Source organism: Anopheles coustani, chromosome 2, assembly GCF_943734705.1.
Source record: "Anopheles coustani chromosome 2, idAnoCousDA_361_x.2, whole genome shotgun sequence".
Taxonomy (NCBI): Eukaryota; Metazoa; Arthropoda; class Insecta; order Diptera; family Culicidae; genus Anopheles; species Anopheles coustani.
In genome coordinates, this window is record NC_071289.1 from 47,988,789 (window position 1) to 48,008,960 (window position 20,172).

General features: G+C 40.0%; 1 protein-coding gene across 1 annotated transcript; it reads left to right on the forward strand.

The window, feature by feature from the left end:
• Window positions 1-18,423: 18,423 nt before the first annotated feature.
• Window positions 18,424-19,157, forward strand: LOC131264483 (uncharacterized). Its single transcript, XM_058266781.1, has 3 exons — window positions 18,424-18,588; window positions 18,672-19,020; window positions 19,112-19,157. Exons 1-3 carry the CDS (start codon window positions 18,567-18,569, stop codon window positions 19,155-19,157), a joined length of 417 nt encoding a protein of 138 aa, XP_058122764.1. The 5' UTR covers window positions 18,424-18,566.
• The last annotated feature ends 1,015 nt before the right edge of the window (window positions 19,158-20,172 follow it).

Below are 20,172 nucleotides of genomic sequence, written 5' to 3' on the forward strand. Positions count from 1 at the left end.
GCCAAAATAATGCTGGAAAGCCAGGGTAGGCCAATATTTCCAGTGACTGTATCGACGAGGGATGAACTTTATGCAATGATGATGCAGACGCTCTGTTCGCCGCAAGATGCAGCTAACCCTGTGATACAGGACGAGCCGCACGCTAGGAAGCAGGTTTACTCCATGGTAGCTCGATAAATGCAGTGTTTGCGATTTTGTTGCATTCGAGTTCATCGGGGAAGATTATTCTGTTTGCAAGCAAGTTAAATGTAAACAGGTAATTTTTTGTATATTTGTACTTTTCTATATTTACCTTTTCGTCTTTTTCGTTTCATGACTACGAATTGCAACTAGACGGTTTTTGGAATTGGCGAAGAAACTATTCCAGAAAAACTGCTGAGATTGTTAAAATAAATCCTCTGTTTGAATTCGAATTTATATTTTGTTTTGTTTTGATGGCTTTGAGCTGTCAGTTCCGGAGTTGGGATGGAAGGGTTCAATTTATAATAGTAAGGATCGGATCAGTGCACCCACGGTGGGTTCATTTTTCACGCACACACTTGCAATTTTGGCTTAATAAGACTGCTATTAATCTTCTATGCAGCCCCTTTCTAAGCCTGGCGAAAATTATCTAAATCGTGTTTTCTGTCACTTGGGATGGTATAAACATTGAATGTTCCAAAGATGACAGCTCGTGGTTACCTGGGATTTCATCCTATCGGTTTGAAAGCTACATGCAAACGTTGAAACGCAAGCCCCGATCAGGATAGAAGAGCTTAGAACAAGTTGTTAATGGGACAGCAGAGATAGCAGCATTTTTGTTTATTTTTTATGTTAGCACACTTTTTGTTTTATTGTTATTGAAAGAAAACATTGAATGAAACGAGTAGTTTTATTTCGTGATGGAAAAATAAAGTTAAATATATAGTTATGCTGACATCATGATGCCAACATTATGCTGACGCCAGGAAGCATACCAATGCAGCAAACCCACGGTCAACGCAACATGATCTCCCTTCATGTTGCGCCACCCCTAGCACCAGCCGCAGTACCAGCCGCAGTACCAGCCCCAATACCAGCTCCATCACCAGCTCCGGCATCTTCAGCATCAGAATTAAAAGTTAGTTAGTTACCGTCTTCTGAAGCAGATAGTTCTAATTCAAATAAACGTATAATTATATACATGAATCCTTTTAAATATTGCAGAGCTATGTACAGAATAATTTCATTGAATAAAAAAACTTATCAACTATAGAAATATACATATCTACACTAAACTTACTCCCTCAAACGGCGAGCAACAGGATTTGTTATGTCGTTATGATGCAGTCTGGCCGGCGCGTTTTTAAGTTTAGATTTAAAATGAGTAGCGATAAATGATCTATGTACACTTAAACTATTGTTACTAGCTACTTTTTCTAATAATATTAAAACATTTTTAAAGCTTTCCATTTAAGGCTCCTGTCCAGCTAAGCTGGGCTAGGCAGTTTTTCTCAAACAGTGCTTCTACGGCACCATTGAGCCGAACGCGATAGTCAACTTCACTATTTACACTGAGCAGCCAGGTTTCCATCTGACGCGCATACTCCTCGCGGTTCCCTAGAGCAGCATTGAACTGTTCCAACTCCTGCACATTTTCCAGGGGCTTAAATTCAAAAGACGATCGAACGCGAAGTGATGCTCGCGGAATACTTGCATCCAGCTAGCGGTCTAATTTTGCCAATGCAGTGCCGACACGTCATTTTCTTTAAATGCTTGTGGTGGAGGATTTGGAGCCAGCCAAATCAACGGGGGTGGTGTTGATTTGGACACTTAAAACAATTTTATGATGTGTAATCGAACGACGCTTCGATACACTTTTTTGAACCACGGGCTGTGCGGTAGAATCCGAGGAAACATTTTTTTCAGAATCCTAAAAAGAGAAACCCGTTAGATTATATTGCACTTTTGCACGGTGCTTTTTATAACCCGCCGCGGTTCAACGCGATGCATCCTGACGAAGAACGCAGAAAACCACTGATCAACTCCAAAGAAGGTATGTACACTATCATATACGAAACTTACCATTTCTCAACTTTTCACAGGCAGCTCCAATTGGTGTTAGTTTCCTTCAACTGGGCATCCAACACTGATTCTCCAACAGCACACCGCCCACACACACACGACTAAGACAGATTGACACCACATGACCAACATCCAGAAAAATAATAGTTGAAAGAAATATCGACAGAGTGAAATAAAAACACCAAGACCCAATAGAGGGAATAAACATGACGATAGAAGGAACTACAAATAGCAAGGACAAATTTGGAAGAGGAGTTTAGAACAGAGTTTTTTTTTTAATGTTTTGCGAATCGGTACAGAGTCTCTTTGCTTTTGAGGTGTTCTCACGACAAGCTCGCGAGCACACGAAAAGCGTTCGGAAAAGTTCTGATAATAACTTCCTAACTCCACAATCTGAGAAGTCTATCAGACTTCTCAGACTAGGGCTGATTTTGTGGTTTTTGTTGCTTGGGTCACTACTAAAAATCCGGCCCATACTCGCTGTGTGGAACGTGTGGCCCTTAATCGTTCGTGTGTCGCGTAACGCTGTGTGTGCACGCCCGACCGCTTGTACACTTCCCTACCAGCCATAGCTTCGGGTGGAGATAGGTAATTCAATGGGCCAGAGCGAGATGGTGATATTCTTGCCTCTTTTACACCAACGCAGAAATTCCCTCGTCCCGCCACCGCCAGAAATCTCTTCTTACCGCGCCCAACTGCTGCCGCGGCAGCCAATCCGAACTGACAAATCGAGGTTTGTGATTGGCTAGCCGAACCCTCATGTGTGAAGTCCTTAAAGCGCGCATGCGCATTGCAATACGATACGAAGTTTAAATGCCCTGCGCGAAGACCCAGCGCGAGCGATCGAATATCCAGCGCGAGGGATCGCTAAATGAAGAGCAAAAACCGAAACGCGGTGGCCATATGAATTCGCTCCGCGAGAGGTTTAAATGGCTAGAGCGGGTTGAGCGTATACCGACCCCGTTGACAGAGTCTCTTACGCTCTCTCGATTTCATCACGTCATCCCTTTCCAACACTCGAAAAAAAATTGTCTTTCTCCCTTTTCTGGGTGTTAGTTTTTGGACACGATCAGTTTTGCTCTAGTACACCAAGTGCACTCTCGGTTGCAAGTCAACTTTGAGCGAATCTGTAAAAGCAGCCAGGATTGTAAACAACACGGGAAATGTTATCCGATGTTGTTCTTCAACAAATTTAGTTATTCCACATCTTCAAAGGTAGTGTTTTGTATTGTTAAAAGTTTATTCAAGTAGTGAAGTGTGAAAGAAGTGATTGTCAGGCGGCACAAACAGCAGCTGATGTATGAATTGGACCACGGCGAAGATGAGGCTTCGAAGCAGAATGAAGGCCTTTCTGCACCACCAGGGATGGAATGGCGATCGTGGTAAAACTAACGGATAAGTATTTAAACAACTTAAGCAGTAAAATATTAATATTGTATTGTATTTGATTGTTTTAATAAATTGTCATCCTCGCGATTTTAAAAGATACCAAAAACACATGCTTTTATTTGACAAGAAAGAAATGGGGTGGGAGAAGAAACAGCAGAGAGCAAGCGAAGCGTGAGCGAGGAAGCACAGAGAGCGATGACGTCACAGCGTGCATTCTCTTCTGGCTTATACGAGGGTTGCCTTTTAAGTTTCGGGATTTGAAAAAACTGGTGATGTAATCTGTTAGTTAACAATTTTATCGTATAGTTTGACGTTTTTGAGGTTATACGTACTCAGAACGTTTTGACATACGAGCGCTATTTGTGTTGTTAAAAAAATGTTCAAAGTGTCAATGTCCGCCAAATTGTGGAATTGTGTCGTGGACATTTTCGTGCAATTATTTTTTGCAACTTTCGGTGTGAATTGACACAGCAGTAGTGCATGAATGAACTTAATTCAACTTTTGGCGATGAAGCTCCATCAATGATCAGTATTTATCGATGGTTTGGAGAATTAAATCGTGATTGGAGTTCACTCCAAGATTAATTTCGTGAAGGTCGTCCAAAATCAGTTGTCGTTCCGAAAACAATTGATGCTGTGCGTGAACGGATATGGCAAGATCGTCATGTGACTTTTTGTGAGATAGAGACAACCTTAGGTATTACTGGGACCAGCATATACTTAATATTGCATGAACATTTATCTGTCAAAAAAATTTGCTCGTGTTGGATTCCACACAATTTGTCAATCTCTCAGAAAAAGACTCGTGTCGATTGGTCCGAAGAAATGCTCGAAAAATACGATTGCGGTGCTTCAAAACTCGTCTTTAATATCGTGACAGGTGATGAGTCGTGGATTTACGTGAATGAGCCAGAAACTAAACTGCAACCGGCTGTATGGGAGTTTCAAGATGAGCCGAATCCAACCAAAGTTGTTCACGCACGAAGCACTTCCAAGCAAATGGTCGCATGTTTTTTTCGGAAAAACTGGATTTATCGCAACCAAACCTCTAGAACAACGCAGAACAGTCTATTCTGAGTGATACACAACAATTAGTTTGCCAGTTGTCTTCCAAGAAATCAAGAAATTCAACCGCCGTCGACGGATCACCCGTCACCACGACAATGCGAGCTCTCACACATCGGCTCAAACAACTGCAGTTTTGAGTACTCAAAACATCGATTTGATGAGTCATCCGCCATATAGTCCTGGATCTAGCACTAAATGACTTCTTTTAATTCCCTTACGTAAAAAACAAACTTAGAGGTCAACGTTTTTCAACACCTGAAGAAGCGAAGATCTCTCAAAAAAGGCTCGTGTCGATTGAAACTTTAGACATTTTTTTAACAACACAAATAGCGTTCGTATGTCAAAACGTTCTAAGAACGGATAACCTCAAAAATGTCAAACTATACGATAAAATTGTTAGTTGGTAGATTGCATCACTAGTTTTTCCATATCCCGAAACTTAAAAGGCAACCCTCGTACTTTGACTGTATACAAGCCAAGTAAAAGCCGAGTTAAAGCCGTTTTTTTATATGGACTTCTGTCAGCGGGGGATGCATTCCCATACAGTCCATACAAACGACTACCCACACAACACATATGCATGTAAATCGAATATCAACTTGAAATAATCATACTTCTATGCAATATGATTGAATCGTAAATGATGCAAAAATAATGCCTATACGTACAAAAGTGGAGGCGTTAACCGTACATTGTTTAAAATGTATATGTTTAGTCGTATATTTTCTAACTCGGCATCATATACGACTTACGATATACATCAGATGTACATTGCTCGTATATCTATACGTACGCATAAAGAAAATCGTATAACATTCTTAATCGGCATCATATGCAACAAAGAATATACATTGCTCGTACATTGTCTATGCATAATGCGATTCCGATTCGAAATATACTAATATGAGATTCAATTTATTCAACTTAATACGACTTCGTGTTGTGTGGGTACGCAGTAGATATATAGTTATGTGAAACACAAGAAGGCAATGCGCCACGCGCGAACTAGCGGCCACAACGCCACGCGCGAGCCAGCGGCCACAACACCACGCGCGAGCAACTGGACACCAGCATGGAATCGTGGGAACGGACGCTTCCGGACACCAGCAGCCAGACGCATCGTCAGCGCAATCGGCGCGGCCAACGTAGCCGTACTATTTCCAATAAAGCAGTCTTCAGTCTTTAGTCGTCCAAGCTCGGACCAACATCGTAAAATAAAAAGTTCATTTTTTAAAAAATCCGAAAGGAAAGTTATCCTATAACTGGCGCAGCCGTACGGGCCTTTTCGCTGTGGAATCATCCGGTTAAACACCATCTCCCGACACGAGGACGATTAGTGGCGGTTCCCGACGTTTGAATATCAATTCAGAGAAAAGGACTCAGATCTACTCTTCAAAATTACCAACCGAAGCTGGACATCGACTGGACTCAACCCAACACGTGGAACCCAGGTACCAATCGAATTTTCGATTAAACACGAAAGGTGAGTTAGTAAGTTTTAAGTGTAGTGAGTGAAGTGATTGAAACTCTATCACAAAACGCTTAAACATACAAGTGCATAACTAGTGAAAAAGAAGAAAAATACGTATTGTCCAACGCGTGACAATCGTGTGGAAAAAAGTTGCCTATGCCAAAATTTTCCCCTTTTCCAAAAGTGACAGCACGCACCTTTACTACTATGGAGGAACACAATTACCAAGCGGTATGTGACTCCATCCGACAATTGGAAGCACGCATTAGTGCTCTCCAATCGGAAAACAACGCGCTGAAGTTGCAGAGCCAAAGCCAATTGGCTAGCTCGCTCTTTCGCATTCCCGATCCAATTAGGATCATACCTTCATTTGATGGTAACAAAAAACAGTTGACAGCATGGTTAACTACTGTTCGTAGGACACTGAGCCTATTTACGAACAACACAACCCCACCTGAATTGCTTGCTATTTACGAGCAAACAATAATCAACAAAATCGAAGGCAGGGCACGTGACACAATTTGTGTGAACGGGAATCCCTCAACCTTTGAGGAGGCGGCTGAAATTTTACAGTCAGTGTATGGCGATAGGAACACCATTGCCACTTACCAAACGCAACTCTGGTCTATGAAGATGAACGAGTCGCTGAACATTCATTATAAAAAAGTAAAGGAAATTATGATTAGCATGAAGTCGGTCGCAAGAGAGAACGACTTATATGCCAAACATTGGCAGGCTATAAATCACTTCCTTGAACAGGAATGCTTAGCCGCATTCATTAATGGACTGAGCAAGCCCTACTTTGGTTATGCACAAACCGCACAACCAAACGACTTGGAATCAGCATATGCATTTTTGTGCAGATTCCAAAACGCTGAAAAAACAAAAACCCAAACTCAGGCCGTATTTGAACAAAACCAATCCGGAAAAGCATTCAATAACAAAAAAGACAAAACTTCGGAGAAAAAATTTAACTCATACTCTCCAAAACCGCAATCAGATAGACAAAAGCCAACCCCCATGGATATTGACCCTACCCTCAGGGTAAGCAATAGAAACAAAATTTTCGCACACACAACCAATAACGATGAAGACTCAGATTCAGCTGAGGAAGTCGAACAAGAAACCCCAGAACAGGAGGAAGTAAATTTTCAAATCTTAAGTCACGAAAACTTTCCGATTTAGCGACAAATGGCTTACCCTATCTTTGCCAAACAATAGAAGGAAAAACTGCAAAAATCCTTATTGACAGTGGTTCAAACAAAAATTTCATATCTCCAGAACTTGTGCCATCGACCTTAAGAAAAAAGTGCCCAATAACCACAGTTACAAACAGCAAAGGAAAACATAAAATCAACGAATGTTACTACTCTGACATATTTGGTAAAAAGAATGTGAAATTTTACGTTTTTAAGTTTCATAAGTTCTTCGATGGAATCCTCGGATACGAAACTCTATCAAGTTTGCAATGTCACATTGACACACGTGAACACAAACTAATCTTTCCAAACAATACAGTACCATTATCCATAAAACATTTAGGACTTCCAGATGTAACTCTGAACGCTCATACCGTACAAAAAGTTAAAATTCCGGTAACTCATAAAAACGGTGACGTCTTCCTGGAAAAAAAGATCAAAATCCTAGACTCTGAAATTTCACCTGGTCTTTATAAATCTCAAAACGGATTTATTACAGCACTTGTAACCAATTTTGGCAATGAAGTCAAATTTGTATGGACACGTCCTGCTGAAGTTCAACCAATTTCAGACACAATCGAATTAAATTGTAGCATTTCAAACGAAACCGAAACAAGTTCGATTCCTATTAAAACAATAGAAACACTGATTCGCACAGAACATCTGAATTCGGAGGAAAAAACCAAACTTTTACAGATCTTGCAGAAAAACTCTCAAATAATACACAATGAAAAAAATAAACTTTCATGCACATCCTCTATTAAACATTGTATTAACACAACAGATGAAATCCCTATCCACACAAAAACATACAGATATCCCTACGTTCATAGGCAAGAAGTTGAGAAACAAATTAACGAAATGCTTGCCCAAGGAATAATTCAGCACTCAATTTCTCCTTGGACATCCCCAATTTGGATAGTTCCAAAAAAATCAGATGCTAGCAAAAAACAAAAATGGCGGATTGTAATTGATTACCGCAAATTAAATGACAAAACCATAGATGACAAATACCCTATTCCAAATATAGAAGAAATTTTGGATAGACTTGGCCGTAGTTGTTATTTTACAACTCTTGATCTAAAATCAGGCTTCCATCAGATCGAAGTAGAACCAAAAGATCGTCCAAAAACCGCTTTTAGCACAGAAAAAGGACATTTCGAATTTATTCGGATGCCTTTTGGGTTAAAAAATGCTCCATCTACCTTCCAAAGAGCAATGAATAGTATTCTGAACGAGCTCATTGGTAAATGCTGTCTTGTTTATCTAGACGACATCATAATTTTCGGAAGTTCATTACAGCAACACATGGAAAACCTTAACAAAGTCTTGACAAAACTCGCAAAAGCCAATTTAAAAATTCAACTTGACAAATGTGAATTTTTAAAAAAGGATTGTGAATTTTTGGGTCACATCGTAACCCAAGACGGTATCAAACCTAATCCTAACAAAATAGAAAAAATATTAGATTGGCCAATTCCGAAAACCACCAAACAAATAAAAGGATTTCTTGGAATTCTCGGATACTACCGTAAGTTCATTAAAGATTTTGCCAAACTAACAAAACCACTAACAAAATGTTTAAAAAAAGATGCTAAAATAATTCATACCGAAGAATTTATTTCATGTTTTAGTGAATGCAAGCAGCTTCTTACATCCGACCCGATATTGAAATATCCGGACTTCAACAACAAATTTATACTGGAAACAGACGCCAGCGACTTTGCATTAGGCGCAGTACTTTCTCAAAAGTTTGAAGATAACAAAGAGCACCCAATAGCCTACGCATCTCGTACATTAAACGACACTGAATGTAAGTATTCGGCTACAGAAAAAGAGTTACTCGCAATAATTTTTGCAATCAAACACTTCAGACCATACCTATTTGGAAAAAAATTTGAAATTCGTACAGATCATAAACCACTGGTTTGGTTGAGACAAAAAAAAGATTTGAACAGTAAATTACTGCGATGAAAACTCGAACTAGAAGCATTTGAATTTGATATAAAATATAAAAAAGGAACCCTTAACAATAATGCAGATGCCCTATCAAGAATCGAAATTAACGCTAACACTAATAGCAATGACATGACTCAGCATTCGGCTGACACTGACGATAATGAGTACATTCCTGCAACTGAAAGACCATTAAATGTATTCAAAAACCAAATAATTCTTGAGACAAGCAACGAGGACAGTACGACAGCCTCTACACTTTTCACAAACTATCATCGAGTAGTTATTAAACGACACGTTTTTACCCCAGCAATCCTAATAAACATCCTGAAAGAATATACATCCACTAGATGTGCAAATGGAATCAATTGCTCAGAAAAAATATTAGCGACTCTACAGATTGTGTACAAAAACTATTTCTCAAGAGTGAAATCATTCAGAATATTTTGGACCCCAAAAACGATCACTGATATTACCGACGAAATAGAGCAGAATCAAATCATTCAAGTGCAACATGAAGCAAACCATCGAGGCATCGTTGAAACATCCAAACACATTGCAAGATCGTATTTTTTCCCTAATATCAAGTCCAAAGTGACCAAATTCATTAACTTGTGTAAATTGTGCTTGAGGTCAAAATATGAACGACATCCATACAAACAAAAATATAAATTCACGGAAACTCCCACAAAACCATTGCAAATAGTGCATATGGACATGTTCATCATACATGATAAAAATTATCTAACTTTTTGCGACAAGTTTTCTAGATTAGCAATGGCTATACCAACTAAAACACGTAACACGGTACATATTTTGAAATCACTCACAAGGTTTATAGCAGCTCTTGGAAAACCGAATCTTTTAGTAATGGATAACGAACCAACATTCACTTCAACAGTGATACGTTCATTTTTAGAAGAAAACACGATAGAATACCATTACACAAGTGTAGGACAATCTTCTTCAAACGGAACTGTTGAAATAGTGCATAGAACGCTTAGAGAACTTCATAACATTCTCTCCAATAAGGAAACAACTAAAAATTATCCAGAATCTACCAAAATGAATTTAGCCGTAGCCATTTACAACGATTCGATTCACTCCCAGATCAATATGACTCCTAGAGAGTTATTCTATGGAATAAAATATGATACACCAATCTCAGAAAACATTGAAGAGAGAATTGCTCAAAAAGAAAAACTCTACAATGAAATATATCAAAAATCCATAGGAACAAAACAACAAACCCTCAACAGGCTAAACAAAAACAGAGAAGAATATGAAATATTCGAAGAAAACGATACAGTTTATGAAAAGAAACGTAATAACTTGAAACACCAAGAACGGTACAAAGAAACAAAGGTTAAAGAAAATAAGGAAACAAATATCATCGATCAAAACCAGAGAAAGCTCCACAAAACAAAGCTAAAAAGAAAACGAAAAAAATAAAAAATACTTTCAAATTTTCTTTCTTTACAGCATCTAAACATTATGATAAAATTTTTTATTTTTTTCTTATTAGCAATAAGCAAGCTAAAAGCTACTAACTATAAAGAAATTACCAACGATAACGGAATAATCGTTACTAAGTTAGGTTTAGTAAGGATTCGAGCTGGATACACTCGATTAATACATAAAATTGATTTGAAAATAATTGAAACAAATCTTGATTACATAGAAACAACAGCTAATTCTATAAAGCCAATCGAACATCATCTAGGTAGAACACTTAAATACAAACTGCAACATGCAAGAAATCAACTAAGTGGTCTTAAGCCAATAAGACAGAAAAGAGGTCTTATAGACGCACTAGGAACAGCTATTAAATTCATAGCAGGAAATCCAGACAGTGATGACTTGAAAAATATTCAGGAACATCTTTTCCTTATTGAACAAAAAGAAAATGGACTCATAACCAACAGTAATAGACAGTATAAAATAAACTCAATTTTTGAGGAAAAATTAAACAACATAACAAAAACACTACATAAAGTCACGCAAAATATTCTACAAGTTTCGAAAACACCAAGTGATTTGGAAGTTGTTAGCATGATTTTCGAAGTAGATGAAATTATTCAAATACTAAGAATAATAGGAGAACAGATCGAATTTGCAAAATTAAACATTGTTCACAAGGACCTCTTTACTCTAGGAGAAAAAGAAAAATTGTACAATTTGTTAAAAAATCAGATGATCAGCATGAACCAGCTTGACGAAGTCTTCAAATACTGCAGCGGGAACATCGCCTTCTCCAATAATCAAGCCGTCATGTTAGTCAAGATACCCATGCTTGAAAAAGAAACGTTCGAACTCCTAGAACTCCATACTCTGAACAGAAACGGAAGTAAAATCGACACACATGTCCAATATGTTGCAAAGAACGCTAACCGCATATTCATACAAAATAACATATGCGAAATATGCGAACCAACTTGGCCAGTTGAAGACCAATGTATCTTCAACATCCTAGTTCACAAAACCCCAATATGCCCTATAAAAACTGCACTTCAAAAGTGGGCAGCCAAAGAAATCCTTCCAGGGATAATTTTACTGGATACACAGAGGCCAATAACGGTATACGACTCATGTGGTGTTGCAAAGAATATCAGCACACCAACAATCATAGAAGCAGAGAACTGCACAATTCAGCTAAAGAACCTCACATTCAACAGCAGAGCAATAATCACACACGAATACCTAATCCCAACCTACGGAAAATACCCGAAGAAAGCAGCGGAATCCGAAGAAGACGTTGTGTTGATTAAAATAAACAACCTAGAGAAACTAGCTGAGCAACACTTCAACAAAAATCAGAAACACACAATCATAACAGCAACAAGTGCAATTTTGCTGTTAGCTGCAATTTTGGCATACTCGTGTACCACATTCTGGAAGAACAGGAAAAATTCCCATCAATTGGATCGAGGCGCTCCAATCTTAAGGGGGGGGAAGTTATGTGAAACACAAGAAGGCAATGCGCCACGCGCGAACTAGCGGCCACAACGCCACGCGCGAGCCAGCGGCCACAACACCACGCGCGAGCAACTGGACACCAGCATGGAATCGTGGGAACGGACGCTTCCGGACACCAGCAGCCAGACGCATCGTCAGCGCAATCGGCGCGGCCAACGTAGCCGTACTATTTCCAATAAAGCAGTCTTCAGTCTTTAGTCGTCCAAGCTCGGACCAACATCGTAAAATAAAAAGTTCATTTTTTAAAAAATCCGAAAGGAAAGTTATCCTATAACTATATATTAGGCCTTTAGCACACCGTTCTCAACAAAGAGCGACGGTCTTGCGGTAGGTGCGCAGAGACCGGAGTGGAAACAACGCGGTTCAAGTCCGCGTAAGGCCGCTAATAGACGGCGCGCGTCCGACGCGTCCGCGTCCCGAATGTTAACGAACATCAGTCAAAATGGGGTCTAATTGACGTTTAACGAATTGTCATTTACCCGCGTGGGACGCGCATCGTCTAGGTGACCACCCGCCATTTTGAACGCGGGTCGTCAACTTAACCGTTGCCCGTTCAACCGTCTACCCGGGTAGTTTTTGGAATTTTGTTTTCAAATAACTATTTCTATCGTACTGCTAAAGAATAATTTTTTTTCCAAGGAATTTAAATAATTTTAATTTGCGTTTTTTGGTTGGCGCACCTCAAACGTCCATCTGTTGCCGAGTAGTTCATACATTTTGACGTCGGATCGATTTGAAATTTTCAGTGAAGATACTTGAGGGTATTTTCCAAATCATTGTTTAACTTTTACAATTTTAAAAACTCATTAAGTATATTAATTTGAGGTTCCAACAAATTTCACCTTTTACATCTACAACCATTTATCTGTGTAGTTCATGCTTTTTACATAGAAGTTTGCCTTTTATGTATTTTAACACTGATATGTTTGCACTTAGATTCTCAACTACTCGAAATTGTTTGAAAAGTTGCAAAAAATAATGTACAAATTAATAAACTTTCAGTCGCTTCATGCTTCAACTGGAAACACTTTTTTTCGTTATTTTATTCTTTTTTCGTCGGGAATGTTGTTCCTAGTAATTCTTGTATTTGTCTGTTCTGTTTTTATCTATTCTAAGGATCGAGTTTTTCCATAACTCTCACTTTTACTTAGCTTTTTTGTACCTCGAATCACATACATAGTCGAATAGAAGCGTATTAATAAACGTGTTTTTGGCGCACATTTTCTGAACAAATTGATGTGTAGCATACTTGTATTTAATATAAGATTAAGATTTTAGGACTAGGCATAATTGCTTGAATTAAAGGATTCGTGTTTCCGCATGAAACTATTCTATTTGAGCATTTAACAACATTGAATTTCTACATCATTTTTGAAAAAAAATTGAAAAATTTCCGGAAATTTCAAGTAGTTAAGATTCAATGATCAAAGATACGCATACTGAAATACAGAAAATGAAAACTCCTATCAAAAATGTTGGAGCTACACAGGTTTGGGTTATAGATGTGAAAGGTGAAATTTTTTGGAACCTCAAATTAATATACTTAATGAATTTATAAAATTAAAAAAATTAAACAATATTTTAGAAAACACCCTCAAGTATCTTCACTAAAAATTTCAAATCGATCCGACGTCTAGAAAAAAAAGTTATTTGGTCTGAAGTACAGGAAAACGGAATCTCCCATACAAAATGTATGGACTACCCGGGTAGTCCGGTTGAACGTCTACGTACGTAACTTTGGTTGAACGGATGATGGTTAAAGAAACTTTATTTTAGGTATTTAAGAAGAAAAACTCATTCTTACTTAGCGTTGCAGGTGTAATGTGTGTTTTCATACAACATCCACTCAACGAATTAACTATAACGGAACATTTATATTGAAACGTCAATGGACGCGCTAGCGCGTGGAACGCAGAGTTGCTTGCTCGAAGCAACTCTGCGTCCAGGCAGGCGCGTCCGCTAGCGCGTGCCGAAAGTGTCCTAAAAGATGTCAGTTTGACAGAGTGTAGATCACATTCGGGACACGGGCGCGTGGGACGCGCGCCGTCTATTTTCGGCCTAACAGCTCGTGACATGAGAATGTGTAGAAGGAAGAGAAGAGAAAAAGGGCAAAGGCCCCGAAAGGGGCTTCCATTTTTCGTTTTTGTCGTGGCAACTTCGGTTTTTATCTTCGGCTTTTGCTGCATATTACCAGAATATGCACACGAGTATGCGTTAAATATACAGCGTCGGCCCCATACCGCTTCGTTCCATGGGTTGTTTCGTTTCTTTTCCGTCTTGCCGTTCTGTTCGGTGAACTGTTGGATGGAAAACAAACAGAAATTGTTTGCCAAGTTCAATAAATGTATGAAATAAAACTAAAATATCTCTTCAAAACTCAATAGGTGTGTAAAAACCCACAGCAGAGAGTTCCAACTGATGATGATTTGTCCGCGCTTTTCACACATTTCAGTGTCTCGACAAGGAGAAAGAAGCGGCTTAAAATGAACATCAATGCGTTCTACGTGTTTTCACTGGCCATGACGGAGTGGTGATGCACATCATACATCGAAGGAGCCTGCTACGGTCCGTGGTCGTTGTTTGCCAGCACGAACCAGAGAAGGGGTCAGACGATTTCTAGATGTTTCGTCTGATCGCCTTCCGAACCGGACGATAATTTATTATTATTATCGATATATCGATAACAATAAAACAAACAAAAATATTTTCCTGCATGAAAATAATTATTATGGGAAAGAAAAGATATCCTGAACTCAGCTCATATAATCTACCACGAATGCGTATACGTTTTTTGCGCGAATAGTATGAAAAGAATTGTTTTTCCCTTCTTTTCAGAAGTCGGTTTACGCCTAGATTGCAGAGGAAATCTGCTGCAAAAAGGGGTAAAAGAATTCTGAAAAGAAGAGCGGGCAGTTCTGAAGAGAATACTTTTTTTTTCTTCCGTTCAGCGATTCAGATTCATTAATTTTGTTGAAAGATTCATACAGATTCATAATTCTGAATCTGAAATACACAACTCTAGTTAATTCTCATCACACCCCAACTGGCGAACACTTTACACTTTTTCACTCGACTGTTCTAGCGCTGGATTGGGTCCCAACTGACGGCGACATGCAACATTGCCCCGTTTCCACAGATTCCTACCCCCGCGAGTCCAGAACTGTCAGCTTTCTCTTGCACACTTTGTCTTCCTTCTCGTTCTAATGATGAATTGGTGTGCTAGGGGAGAAGTCACATCTGCCCTTTCACATCTTCCCTTTCAGTCTGACTCATTACAATAGCGGAGCCGATCGTGTAGCATTCCCACACTGCACAGCAACCCGAATGTGTGTTGGTGCACTTTATGTCGGTCAATCATGTAGAGAATAAAAAAGGTCGTCTGTATGAATGCCATCAAGCACCAACTGTCAATCGCGACGCGATGAAGTTTTCAGTCTTCGAAACATCCAGCGCCTGAACAGTCGAGTGAAAAAATGTAAAGTGTTGTACCTTCCGCAAAAGTGTGTTGAATTTTCAATGTTCATGGCGCCTAAACGGAAACTAATAGGATCCATCAACAAGTCGAGAACAGTGTCAGCTCATGTGCGATCTGGTCCGGGAAACGGATGAGGAGTTCGATCGACCACGAATGCGTTGGCCGGATCTTAGAATCGGTAAGTAAACAAAGTGGTAGTGCAAAATCATAACCATTTATAACAGCGATTCACTAATTCTATTCCTTGGTTTGTTTCGTTCAATAGAAATAACACCGGAGGAAGAAGCCGCCCTTGGGAGAGCAGAATGCTGAAGAAGCTGAGGAATTCGACGAAAAATAAAAATTTCCGCGTTGGCGGCTCGAGCAGAATACAACACCGTCTTATCCGTCTCATTTGACATCCGAAATGGATTATATCCCAGGTGACAAAATTGACGGTTATTTTTGAAAAATGCAGTGAAATTGCCCTAAATCCCACCGATGTTTGAATGTATGGGTGCGGAATTTCGTATCGCCGTGTACATACACGGACTGATGAATGTCCCAGGTGACAAAATTGACGGTTATTTTTGAAAAATGCAGTGAAATTGCCCTAAATCCCACCGATGTTTGAATGTATGGGTGCGGAATTTCGTATCGCCGTGTACATACACGGACTGATGAATGTTTTCTTCTTGAACATTTTTCTAAGCTGGCTGTGCATCAGTTTGGAGCTGTCATTGGTGTTTTCATTTGGTAATGCGACTGTGCATCGTGCGGACTTGTTCAGCGTAAATAAAAGATGATAATCTTTATTAATCAAACATGTTTTCACGGAATAACAAGAAAAGCGGTAAGAGAAGCCTTTTTCCGGAAACATATTTAGCATTATCATCAACGTCGGTCGAATGTAGGTGTTCAATGAAAAAACGTCAACAAACCAGAGGTTTGTATCAAAACTTGTTGACACGGCGGGAGTGAATAAATCACAACCGTTGAAGGAAGTTTTGTTTAAAATGTTCCATCTCTTGAACTTCATATTCGATACAGGGTTTTTGGAGAAGTAGAACTTCGCACAACGAACTTGGTGGCTTCGGGAATTCTCTACAAACTCGCAACAAACAAGGAGAATGTGCTGATGAACGATGTGATCGCCATCGTCAGTTCGCTGCTGCAATAGTGCAACCAGCGGATATTCGACGAAAAGGTGCCGATAGCTTTCGAATTGCTGATCGAAGCGATTCAAAACGAGATGTCCCTGGGTAACATAAAGCTACTGCATAAGCTGCTGCGGAATCGGGTGTTTAACTTCCAATATCTGGGTGAAATTCTGGGCACATACAATACATCAGTACGATTATCAAGGACGATCGGAAGTATAGTTGGCGTCACGTCAGTAGATGTTGGACGTGGTATAGGAGAATTTCGCGATAGGTACGACACTTCCGCCGCAAGATACCATAATGGTACTGTAGTCACTGTTGACAAACGTGAAGTGTTACATCCGAAAAGAGTTTAACATTGAAAAGGTTCGTAAGATTCAGGGGACAAGCATATTCATTTTCCTATTTTTCTCGTTTTGGATTTTATTCGGGCTCACCCTTACCACCACAACGAAGCACGAGGCTACGGTTGATGACACTTTGGCGCCGAGGAAGCTGATCAAGTTCATTACCGATATGCTAAACACGAAGCGAAATTCGAGCAAAAAAATGCTGTCCTGCGATTCTACGATCCATCACTTGAGTGCCACAACCTTTAATCGGGGTTGTTTTCCTTCACGCTGCCGTTCGAGCTGGAGCCGCACGTTATTTTGGGTTTGCGGGATCTCGACCTTGGGTCCGACACCGAGATGGGATATGCCGGGGCACTCTGTTTGATTTATCACACCAATCTGGCCAAACTGTCACTGAAGCTTGAAAATGCGCGACGGTTGATGACCAACACTTTTACCAAACCGAAAGCTCCGCAGATGATCGCGAAACAGATTGGCTGGCAGGAGTCGATTGCTCGATTGTTGAACAAAAAGCGGATGGAAAACCGCGTCCACGGAGGCGCGAGGGAGCAAAAGCAGGGTAATATTTTGATCGACATGGATGAGGTGGTCAAACGTGAAAGTGAATCGTCGGTGATCAATGGTGCTGGCGACGATCTGATGCGTACACGTACACGACGGTGGCGGTAAGCATGGACCTAAATCGTTCATGTCTGAGGAGGCTGTGATCGAGGAGCAGGAGGATACGGTGTAAGATGCGGTGGTGAAGAATATCACCTCTTCGATCACTTCCGTCTACTTGGTGACATACAGGACGCGATCGGTTCGCTAACGCTCTGTTACGAGGATGCTGCCAGTCGTAAGAAAAACTCGTCGCTCAGCAGCAGCAGGGAGGAGAATGTTTCCTCTCAATAATCGGGTAAGTCGGTGATGAAAGATGTTACTTTCACAAAGCGTAGTGAAAAGTTGGATAGCAGCGCTGGAAACAGTGTCGAGTCGCCGGGTGTGAAGTACGCTGAAGAAAATGACGCAAATAACCTCTTGTGCCTTGTAACGAGCAGTCTGTGGCTAGGTCAGACTGCATTAGCTTAGCCATGCTCGCATCGTAGTTTGCGCTTGCATTCTCGAGATGGGTATTCAGGCTGCACTGATCGATCTTACTTGTCCTGCGGCACCGATAGAACGTAGCCCAATTGCCCTCTGGCATACGATCCAGTGGAAAAAGTGTTCTATGAAGCTACACGACGGAGTGATTTCGCTGCACTGTCATGGTACTCCTGCAGAGCATCAGCAATAACTGGACTGAAATGACCCACCTGCGTCTCGGTCTGCGAATAACATATTTCCACATCTCTCTCGATTCAGCCGTTTGCACTGTACCAAAAACAACATTGTGGTTTGAAGATAAACAGGGATGCGACTCTAATTTTCTCGATCAGAAGGCGGATTAAACAGCGAGTGGATCAACAGTATGAAAGCCAACAACACGTTTACCCAGGGCCAAGCAAGATTGTGATGAGGCAGTTTATCGATTATGGTAAGTTTATTGATTAATTTGCGTTATCGCTTCAGCACTCGATAATTTTTATTTGGAAAGTGTTATTTGCAACCGTCCAGCAGGTTTCAACAACAAAGGCCGGAAGGTTTCTGCATTGCTCGTATTGACCGTGGTGGAGCGTTTGCTGCTTGTAGAGGCTATGATTTCGGAAACGAGACAGGACATACAAGCCAAAATAATGCTGGAAAGCCAGGGTAGGCCAATATTTCCAGTGACTGTATCGACGAGGGATGAACTTTATGCAATGATGATGCAGACGCTCTGTTCGCCGCAAGATGCAGCTGACCCTGTGATACAGGACGAGCAGCAAGCTAGGAAGCAGGTTTACTCCATGGTAGCTCGATACATGCAGTGTTTGCGATTTTGTTGCATTCGAGTTCGTCGGGGAAGATTATCCTGTTTGCAAGCAAGGTAAATGTGAACAGGTAATTTTTTGTATATTTGTACTTTTCTATATTTACCTTTTCGTCTTTTTTGTTTCATGACTACAAATTGCAACTAGACGGTTTTTGGAACATGCGAAGAAACTATTCCAGAAAAACTGCTGAGATTGTTAAAATAAATCCTTTGTTTGAATTCGAATTTATATTTTGTTTTAATTTGATGGCTTTGAGCTGTCAGTTCTGGAGTTGGGATGGAAGGGTTCAATTTATAATAGTAAGGATCGGATCAGTGCACCCACGGTGGGTTCATTTTTCACGCACACACTTGCAATTTCGGCTTAATAAGACTGCTATTAATCTTCTATGCAGCCCCTTTCTAAGCCTGGCGAAAATTATCTAAATCGTGTTTTCTGTCACTTGGGATAGTTGTGTGCGTGCCATTATGGTGAAATAGCACGCACACATTCGTAACCTCTGTTTGGCACTAACACCACCACAAAATAACCGATTGAATGTTGCATCCCCACCCCTTTTTCGGTGCAACACTTTGTCTCGTTATGGAGATCGAAAATTAACAAACGAGATGATAACGATATGATAACGAGACAAAATTCGCCAGTTGGGACACGTATGCAATGCAAAATCTACTAAGTGTATCTGTGCCAAACTTGGCTGGAGTGTAGTTATTTTTTTTTTCTTTCTAATGCCCTCCTTCCGTTTCCCCCTTCAGAATACCTATGCCTTAAAAAGATGAAAAATAATAATTCAACAATTATGGAATGGATTTTTACAACATTTGGTACACATACTATTTTAACATGTAGCCATATTGTGATAATATTTCATTCATTTGGAAGGGGCAAGGGGGACTACCATCCTACCCCCTGGCTCAACAATGGTTACAATGCAATATGCGTATCATTTTCAAACTATTTTGGGTCACTAAATCGAATGGTTTGTGTGCTCAATCTCATCTCTCCTACGTAGCAAATATTCTCAATCACACAAAATCGGTCTAATCAATTCAATCAAACACAATTATAAAAAAGCCAATTTTTCAAGTGTGAAATGTCCAACATTTATATGCTTCCTTCCTGCCTACAACTTTCTATCACCTGAACGATAGAAAATATCTAAAAATTTATGATGATATCCTCCTTACGACAGATGCGACGGATTA